Below are 10,699 nucleotides of genomic sequence, written 5' to 3'. Positions count from 1 at the left end.
GGCTTTCCAAAGAAATCATGATATGAAACTCGGATCTCAATCCGATTAGTGGAGATTAAAATTCCATGATATCCAAAATTCATAAAGACACGAAATTTTATGAATCTGGTGAGCAGACATTCGGGTATACCAGTATAATTTACACATCTCATAACATTTAACAACACTACATATCACTTTCCTCTTTCAAGGACAGGAATGATCCAGACAAGAAAATCCATATTAACCTTTTATATTTCCATTCTAATTCCAAAACGGCAAAAATAATTCTGATGATTCTTGCTATACATCTTTAAACTTTCAACATTTCAAGAATTTGTACTTAAAGATAAACAATGATCGTTTTAGCATTTTTTTAATACCCAGATTATCTTCACATTATCAATATCAGATCTTCTTATTGCATACGATTCTTCTAGGAAACATACACTTCTTAATTATACTATTCGTCTTTTTACCCGTGAAGAAATAAAATCTTATTCTCAAGCATGTACATCTCATTAAATTCTGGACATATATTCCATACAGATTGAACAATCAAGTCTACCTTATTCATCCGTAATTGATATTTAAAGAAATTCTCTCTTCTAGTCAACAGAATGATTCAACATGCATCATTCCAAATTCACTCATCATGCCAATCGAAGACCATAACAAATGCATTAACATAAGTAATACTGATACCTCAACTGAATACATTAACTCTGATTAACTTACTTGAGAAAGGAAATCCACCATACCCATTGGGACTTGAAATTTCACTACATTATCAGGATCAACAAGTTGGAGGTCATGCTCTAAGTGCAAGTCATGATCAACAAGTTACAAGATAAAATATCCAGAAAACCCAAGGTAGAGAAATCTGAAACGGAGAAGCCCAGAATAAGGAAATCCAAGTTAAAGAAATCTATGATAAGGAAATCCTATTTACAGCACTGCATCAGAAGACCAAGAACCAGACTCATAGAAATATGAAAGACCCCAATATTTTTTTTTCAAAGAAAAGAAATCCAGAATAACATCATTCCAAACCACTGACAACAAATATGACCGGAACTATATGCTTCTCAAATATATAAAATCAATCAGAGCAATGATCGGTAGAAATAGAATCATGGCACCATACACAATTTCTCATTGATTCCCAACAGGCAGAATATAACAAAATACTAGAGAAAAACAGAACCATGTAGATTATAATCCAATCAAACTAACAACATATTCGTTTATCATTAAGATCAGTGAACATTTTCATAATATAAGAATTCATCAGGGATTAGATAGCCCCAATAATATTTTCGGTGTCAGATAGTCTCATACCATATCTCAATAGAGACAATCACAAACTGTTCACTGTAATTACCATGCTTGGACATTTCATATTTCGAACATTATTCCTTTAACTATTTTTGCTATCCCAAATTCCATAATATTCCCTTTACTAAGAAAACCAATTCATGAGGGAATTTCAATCAATACATTTCTTGACGTCATACCAGGATAGATCGTTTTACCAAAATTAACCTTTTTCGCTAACTGCGACCTTACGAAAATTAAATAATCTTTCGGTCAATCCGATATCTTTCTAGCTCATGTCTGTACTTATCAACCCATTCTCAATCTCTAATCATGCTTATAACATTCCATCATTGAACTCTTTGGTTTCTCACCTGGAAACTCATTTAACATAAATCTCAGGAATTTTCATTATAAAACACCACTTTGGTAAGGGGGAGGGGGTCGTAGGGCCTCTGACTCAACTCTCATATACATCTAACACAGTTTTCATCATAGCAATCATATTTCAATCATGTCATCCATTTCAAGTAACTAACATTCATATTGATTTTACACTCACTTTCCAGTTATCTCATTTAAACAAGTGTACTTATACATGTATTTCCATGTTTCCTAGATAATCTTACTTATCCATTCATTAAATCAGACAAGTCAAGCACATAATATCATATAAGGGCCAAACAAACATGGATAAGTATATCACAGTCTAAACTTCCATCTTACACATCATCATATACATATCATTACAATCATATAAATCAGTCCAAGCAATTTAATACATTTACTCAAGTTATACGAGCTTACCAATCATAATCATCCCAACCAATATACATGAATATTCATCTTATCAATATTTTTTATAAGTTACTCAAACACATGCACTTGTTCAAATAAATTGATCATATACATCATGGAATTATCTATTAATCATAGATAAGCTCATTTCACCATGTACACATTTCATGAATCCTCATTAGTACCTTTCCAAGTTTCAGTTCATCATAACTATACTATACTTGAATATTTTAACATCACATTCAACATGGTCGGTGTAGCTCAGTTGGAGAGTACCTTTGTCTAAACAAAGTGGCGCTCATACGCGTCGGGAGACATCACACTATCACGGATCGGTGACATGTATAGTTGAACTTTTTCACATGCTATGTTAGTCCGAGAAACGACTAAACCAAAGCTCTGATTCCACCAAATGTAACAACCCTTACCCGAGACCATCGCCGGAGTCGAGCACGAGGCGTTAACAAACTTAAATTATCATTTAAACAATTTAAAACAATTTATTTCACCTTTCGTAATAAACTGTCCATCTGCATCACAGTTGCTAAAAAAATCATATCTCGGGTTACGAAACTCGAAATTAAAATCCGTAAATTTTCCCTGAAACTAGACTCATATATCTATTTACTAATTTTTTCCAGAATTTTTCGTCTGGCCAATTAGCATAGTTTATTAGTTAAAATTTCCCCTGTTTCAGTGTTCAATTGCTCTGACCTCTACTCACTATGAATCACTTTTCTCTCTGTACAAAATTCAGATGACTATATCCCTTGTTTCTCTTAAAATTATACACAATAAGAAATATATACATATAAATTATGACTCTTGATTATTTTTGTAAAATTTTTAGTGAATTTCTAAATTCATAACAGGGGATTCAGAAATTGCTCTGACCCTGTTCCACCAAAACTCAAATTTCTCATAAAATACAACTTATTTACCTGTTTTGTTTCTTTAATATGAAAATATATTCAATAAGCTTCAATTTCATATTTTATTCATCATCTAATTCTGTCTCTACTATTTTTAGTGATTTTTCAAACTCACGTCATTGTTGTTGTATGATACTATTTTATAGCAAATTTTACCTTTTTATGAATTTCCATGGATTAGATAGCACATTAAGTATACATAACACCAAATATGATCTTGATTAGTCATTCCAATGGCTAATCATTACCAAACATTTCCTTACCACCCAATAGCCATATCATAAAATCATATACACAAAATGATTATAATGCTATACATGCCATACTCAAAATATACAAGCCAATATATCAAAATGGTCCACGGATAGTGTGAGCGAGCCTCCGACCGTTCCCAATTTCCGAGCTGGCTTGTCAAAACTAGAAAGAATGGAAAGGAGAGAGTAAGCATAAATGCTTAGTAAGTTCATATGTAAATAGCAAGTAACATAATCGTGCAATCCAACATAAAACATCATTTGTATAAATATTACCAAGACATTCATGTTACATTTGCATTTACTATCTTACTACGATTTCATCATACCAAGTTCTCAACCTGAGGGTTTAAGCGCATACCTGTACAAATTTTCTCATTCACCACACTTACCAACATGTCACCTTCGTCTTAAGTATTCTCCTTATTCACTTAAGATTCACCCGTTGAACACATCGGAATATAATTTGGATACACGGATTGCATGCAAATAAGTGCCATACCCGCAGCTAGACAAACTCAATAGCCTGCCAAAATTATGTAGCCAAGCTACCATGTAACCCGCCCATAAGTGAACTCGGACTCAACTCAATGAGCTTGGGCGTTCGCATCTATAAGTTAACTCAGACTCAACTCAACAAGTTCGGATGCCTAGTTACATCTCACGAACTCGGACTCAACTCAACGAGCTCGGAACTCAAATATCCTAGTGACATGTCACTTGTATCCTAATCTCTTCCCAAGGTTCAAACGAGATTTTTCTCAATCACACATCTTTGTTGTCTTCCACAGAACGTCGGAACCGATACTTGATAGCATTTCATATTTATCAAGTAGCTCACATAATTTGCATATTACTAAATTATAATCCACAAAGCATAATATTTCATGGTAATAATCATCATATCATATAAATAACATTAAATTACTTAAAATGACAATTATGTTACTACATTTACACCTGAACTTACCTCGGTACAAAATGCTAGAAATCAAGCCTAATCCTCGTAAACTTTATTTTTCCCTCGATCACAACTTGAATCTTGTTTCTCTTGATCTAAAATAAAAAAAATAGCTTATTTAATACTCACATTTATTAAAACAGTCCTTGACTCAAAATTTGAAAAATTACATTTTTACCCCTAAAATTTTACATATTTATGCTTTTGCCCCAAGGCTCGGAAATTAAAATTCATCCTATTTTCTTATGTTTTTTGACATGCTAATCATTTTTCCCTTCTATGGAAACATCAAATTCTTACTTTAACATGTACTTATGAACATTAGGTATTTTTACCGATTATGTCGTTTTACTCGTTTTCACGCAAAATCGCTTAGCAAAAGTTGTTTAACACAATTTCAAGCTTCATATTCTACCATACAACATCAAAATAAACACATTTCACCTATGGATATTTTTCCAAATATAAACCCTAGGTTAAATTATTGCTAGAATAAGCTTAATCAAGTTACTAGGGCTCCAAAAACGTAAAGAACATTAAAAATGGGGCTAAAATGGACTTACAATCGAGCTTGGAAGCTTGGCCAAACCCTAAACATGGTTGCTCTTGGTACATTCTGCTGTAGCAAGAAGAAAGGGACACATTTGGGGTTTAAAATTTGTCTTTTAATTCATTTTACCCCTAAATGACCAAAATACCCTTTTTACTATTCTTTCAAATTTTACCCAACCAAGGTCATTTTTGTCCAAAAAGTTATACAATGGTTTAATTATCACTTAAGGACCTCCCATTTAAAATTTCATGACAATTAGACACCTCTAACATGTAAAACTCAACTTTTGCACTTTTTACAATTTAGTCATTCTTACTAAATTGAGTGCCCAAACGTCGAAATTTTCAAACGAAATTTTCATGAAATCATTCCCTGAAATCGTATACTATAAAAATATAATAAAAATGGAATTTTTCTCATCGGATTTGTGGTCCGAAAACCACTGTTCCGACTAAGTCCAAAATCGGGATGTTACATCTACAAATCCTAACCTTGAACCAATATGTGGAAGGCCACTGGGATTTAACCTAGTAACTTGTGGTTTCTATATCGATGATGCTTATTTTGGCCTTCTCATGATTTGACCTAACGGTGGCATAGCACAAACCCTTATTAGCTTAGTTGAAAGAATCCCGTTTAAGTTTATAAATGTGTTAGATATTGATAGTAGTACAGGAGTTATCTATTTTACAGATAGTAGTACTACTTTTCAGAGAATGTATGGTTTTCTTTTGAATTATCGGAATTTTTTAACTATTTGGATATTTATATAATTTTTAATTAAATTTTTAATATTTATGTGTAGGTATGCAGATTGTTTATCCATATCAACTGATAATAGCGAAAGGTTATTAAAATATGATCTACATATAAAAAACACATCCGTTTTATATACAGGTTTGATGTTTCCAAATGGAGTAGCTTTGAACAAAAATTATTCTTTTCTTTTGGTTGCGGAAACAACACGAAGAAGAATATTGAAGTTTAATCTTGGAACAAATAATTTTGAGCCCGAAGTGTTTGCTGAGTTACCTAAAGTTCCTGATAATATTAAGATGAATCATAAAGGAGAGTTCTGGGTATCTTTAAATGCAGAAAGGCTTGGAGAGATCGATGATGATATTCCGGATCCAATAGGAATTAAGTACGATCAAGAAGGAAGGATTTTAAAACAATTGGACGAAAATGGTAAAGATGTATTTAGTTCTATTAGTGAGATTAAGGAGATTAATCGAACTTTATATATTGGTTCGGTTACAAAACCTTATGCTGATATTTTAAAACATTAAGTTCTTATTGAATTAGTGATATTAGTGGGGTTAATCGAATATTGATTCGGTTACAAAACCTTAGGTTGATATTTTAAAAGTTTATGTTTTTTTAAATAACTTTTATGAGAATATTCAATTTTATTTTAAGTTTCATTTTCTTGTATTGATTTGATGATGATTAAAACCTTATTTCGTGAGTTGCGACTTAATAATTAATTTATATATGGGTTTGGTGATAACTAAAACTTTAAACTAATTTGATTAAAGTGTGTATTGAAAATTATGCATTAAATTTATTGTTATATTGATTTTGTTGTTGTTAATTTATTCAAAATTGAATCGTTTAATCATCTTGTTGAATCAGTTAAATAAAAAATTAAAAATTTAATAGATTTCAAATATATAAAATTTCACAAAGATTTTATCAAATAATTTTAATAACTTGAAACTGTTGCAAAGCATTTAAAAATTGCCTTAATATATGATGAAAGAACTAATTTCCAATTCCTCGAGCTTAATCCTTTTTTTTTAGTATACTTTTAATTAAGCACTCTCCACAAAGGGTAAACTGCCTGGGCAGTCACCCAACTTTTGGATAGATTTTATATAGGCACCCAACTTCAAAACTTTCAATTTAATCACCAACATTTTCAAATTTTTAAATTTTAATCACCCACAGTTGAATACTTAATAGAAAACCGCCTTCTTTTATTGGCATAATAATAAATTTAGTCCTCAAATATTTAAACATTTTATCAAATTAATTTTAAATCTAAAAGTTTAACAAATTTATCTAATAACAAAATTTAACTTGAATATTTACAAAATTATCTATTTAATTCTAATTCAATAAAATTGGACTTTTCATAAAATCACCTACCAAAAGATTCTCCACTTCTTAGAAAATGGTACTTGACAATCTTTATCCGAACTATTATCATGATCCGTCCCAATTTCAAACACATTCCTGATCTAGTTGGAAGTGAAAACACCCGAGAAAGTCGGCATATAAGACCCACCACTCCTCTCAGCACCACCATACATGGTTACTCAAATTTGCAGTCACTTCAGACGAACTAGACATAGTTGTATCCCAATTCTCTTGTGTTTGGTTATAAGAAAACAACCCAAAACCACAATAATCAAGACATACCTTAGTAGAATATTCAGACAAGTGCCCATATGCCTCCACTCTCAAATAATCAACTTTTTCAGTAGCTTGAAACTTGGGGTACACTGTAATGAACTTGGAAAAAGCATGATTGAATCTTGAGAGCAAAAAATACGGTCTGCAACAATGGAAGTAGAATCAAGAACTCATTTTGAGCGCAGAGCGTAGCTAATGATCTTGGCCGTCCATTGTTCCCATCTTCAGATGCTTCTTCAAGAGCTTCCCTGAGTTTGTTTTCTTGTAATTCCCGAAGTATTGATGGTTTCTTCTCTGAATCTTCTCTTAAAGCAGAAGCACCATTTCTTCTTTTGGTCTTCTTTTCTTCTCTGCTATCAAAGCTGCATAATGGGATATTGGTTTCCATAATGAAAATTGAATGAATGGCTGCTTCTCTTTTTCTCTTTCAAGAACCAAACATTCAAAGGGGCTTTATCATTTATGTTTTGGTTTCAAGATTCAAGCTTTTAACTTTTTTTTTTTTAAAGCCCTTTATTTTATTGCCTAAAATCATTCAAAATACCAACAAATTAGAATAAAATTCACAAGCTAAATTTATGGATTTTTTAAAATTAGAATTAAATGATAAATTTTGTAAAGGCTAAATTTGTTCAATTTTTAGATTTTGAATTAAATTAATAAAATGCTTAAACTTTGTTATTAGGTAAATATTTTAAATTTTAAAAATATTGGTGATAAAATTAAAAGTTTTAAAGTTAGGTGTCCAAAATAAAACCTATCCAAAACTTAAGTGACCACTAAGGAATTTACCTCTACAACAAGCTTGTCGGTTTTGAAAATTTTATATTTTCGATAAACCAGAAGGATTGATATTGAGAAAAATATATTGTCAATAAATAATAAATTTCTGTTTTATTTTATGTATCAATTTTTCTGATCTAAAATTTATAAAACATATTTTTTCTTAAAAAATAATTTCAAGTTTCCACCCAATGATCAAAACAATATTTTTATTTTTAGTGGTATAGATTTATTAAAAATGTGCTAAGTTTTAAAGATTGGACGATTAATTTATTTAATTGTTTTTAATAAGACAAGTAATTTATTTGCTGAGGACTTATGATTAAAGTAAAATTAAGCCTATTTGTTCTATTTAAGTTTAATTAAAATAGTAAAATCTTAAAATAATGGACCTAGGTTTTCAATTTTATAATAACTTTTTATCGTATTAAATAAAAAATATTATATTTAAACCAACTTTTAATTTACATTGAAATTTCATTATATCCCTACCAAGTAATTACATACCCTATAAATATATATCCCATGTTCAGCTTTTCGATCACTTTCAATTATCGTTTCCTTCAAGTTTCATAGAAGCTAATTCTTTTCGGTCTATTTTTAACGCGTTCGAATTCTTTGGACTTTTAGTCATGAAGAAATATCAGCTTTTGTTCGTAATGCTTTACCTTGCATTATGTGTGAAACAATCTCACCAGCGGATTCTTTATCAAAAGCATAATGTTAAAAAAATTGATGAACTATTTCTTCATCAAAAGCAGAATGTTATTATCTAAAAAAAAATTATGAATTAATTAACCTTGTTAAAGTTACAGGTCCTAAAAGTATCGCATTTGATTGTAAAGGCGAAGGGCCATACGTTAGAGTATCTGATGGTCGGATACTTAAATGGCATGGACCAAAACTTAGTTGGAAAGAGTTTGCTATTCCTTTATCAGTTAGGTATTCATTAAACTGTATTCTTTACGCATTCATTAACTAATAATCTTTTTGTAAAGATAGTCAACCAACGGATGAATTTTTTGTTGGATTAGGAGAAGAGAGTTGTGCGATGGGTCTACAAATCCTATCATCGTACCAATATGTGGAAGGCCACTGGCCTTAAAATTTGACCAAGTAACTTGTGATCACTATATCGGTGATGCTTATTTTGGTCTTTTCATGATTGGACCTAATGGTGGCATAGCACAAACTCTTGTTAGCTCAGTTGAAAGAATCTCGTTTAAGCTTATAAATGGGTTAGATATTGATAGTAGTACAGGAGTTATCTATTTTACAGATAGTAGTACTACTTTTCAGAGAAGGTATGGTTTTCTTTTGAACTATTGGAATTTTTTATTTCAACTTTTTGAATATTTATATAATTTTCAATTAAATTTTTAATATTTATGTGTAGGTATGTAGATTTTTTGTCCAGATCAACTGATAATAGCGGAAGGTTATTAAAATATGATCTACATACAAAAAATATGTCTGTTATATATACAGGTTTGATGTTTCCAAATGGAGTAGCTTTGAACAAAAATTATTCTTTTCTTTTGGTGGCGGAAACAACATGAAGAAGAATATTGAAGTTCAATCTTGGAACAAATAATTTTGAGCTCAAAGTGTTTGCTAAGCTACCTAGAGTTCCTGATAATATTAAGATGAATCATAAAGGAGAGTTCTGGGTAGCTTTAAACGCAGGAAGGCTTGGAAAGATCGATGATGATGTTCCGGATCCCGTAGGAATTAAGTACAATCAAGAAGGAAGAATTTTAAAACAACTGGACGGAAATGGTGAAGATGTATTTAGTTCTATTAGTGAGATTAATGAGGTTAACCGAACTTTATATATTGGTTCGGTTACAAAACCTTATGTTACTATTTTAAAATTGTAAGTTCTCGTTTTATTAGTGATATTAGTGAGGTTAATTGAATATTGATTCAATTGCAAACCTTTAGGTTGCTATTTTTATTCTTGAAGCAAGGTTCCAAAATCTTAGGTTGATATTTTAAAAGTTAAATTTTTTTTTAAATAACTTTTATGAGAATGTTTAATTTCTTTTTAAATTTCTTCTCTTTTTTTTTTTTGCATTGGCTCGATGATAATTAAAATCTTATGTTGCTATGTGATAATTAATTTCTATATGGTTCTGGTGATAATTAAAACTTTAATGTTACATGTCAAAACCATTTTTTTGAAAGGGGCGACTTTAATATTTAAAAACGAAAATAGGAGTCGTCACCGATTTTTTTTAGGTGTGATCGGATCACCTAGTAATTTGGTCGTTTTAATAAAATATTTCAATTTACTAAAACAACGATTTTGGTCTACGAAATTTGAGAAAATAGGTTCGGGAGTCGATTACATGCAAGGAAGGGTTAGCACCCTCGTCATGTCCAAAATTGGTACCTAATTGATTAATTAATGTCTTAAGGTCGGAAGTTGAAATTTTAAAATTAACGATTTTAAAATACGATCCCCTTTTTATTAATATTAATTTTAAAAACGCTTAAATTAAAATGAAACGAGCATCAGAGGCCTAGTCGTCCCACAATGACAATATGCCACATCCCGTAAGTTAGGATGCGACATTTGAGCCCTCGAGAATAAGTTTGCCTTTAATTTTTATTTAAAACTCAAATATTTAAATTTAAAAGGGTATTCGATCATTTAGGTTCAACAAGAAAATCGAAATCTCGTAAGTTAGGGTACGACTTC

General features: G+C 30.7%; 1 protein-coding gene across 1 annotated transcript; it reads left to right on the top strand.

The window, feature by feature from the left end:
- Nucleotides 1-8,381: 8,381 nt before the first annotated feature.
- On the top strand, nucleotides 8,382-9,993 carry LOC108481682 (protein STRICTOSIDINE SYNTHASE-LIKE 10-like). The gene is made up of 6 exons (XM_017784779.1): nucleotides 8,382-8,391; nucleotides 8,811-8,937; nucleotides 9,030-9,299; nucleotides 9,392-9,433; nucleotides 9,557-9,812; nucleotides 9,940-9,993. Exons 1-6 carry the CDS (start codon nucleotides 8,382-8,384, stop codon nucleotides 9,991-9,993), a joined length of 759 nt encoding a protein of 252 aa, XP_017640268.1.
- The last annotated feature ends 706 nt before the right edge of the window (nucleotides 9,994-10,699 follow it).

Source organism: Gossypium arboreum, chromosome 1, assembly GCF_025698485.1.
Source record: "Gossypium arboreum isolate Shixiya-1 chromosome 1, ASM2569848v2, whole genome shotgun sequence".
NCBI classification, from domain to species: domain Eukaryota; kingdom Viridiplantae; phylum Streptophyta; class Magnoliopsida; order Malvales; family Malvaceae; genus Gossypium; species Gossypium arboreum.
Note: the sequence above shows the minus strand (reverse complement) of the source record. Positions and strands in the feature narration are given on the sequence as shown.

What these genes read in the sequence shown, in the direction of transcription:
- LOC108481682 (XM_017784779.1), top strand. An exon ending in AGTACTACTTTTCAGAGAAG is followed by an intron (nt 9,300 to 9,391) that starts GTATGGTTTTCT and finishes ATTTATGTGTAG; the next exon opens with GTATGTAGATTTTTTGTCCA. An exon ending in CTATTAGTGAGATTAATGAG is followed by an intron (nt 9,813 to 9,939) that starts GTTAACCGAACT and finishes GCAAACCTTTAG; the next exon opens with GTTGCTATTTTTATTCTTGA.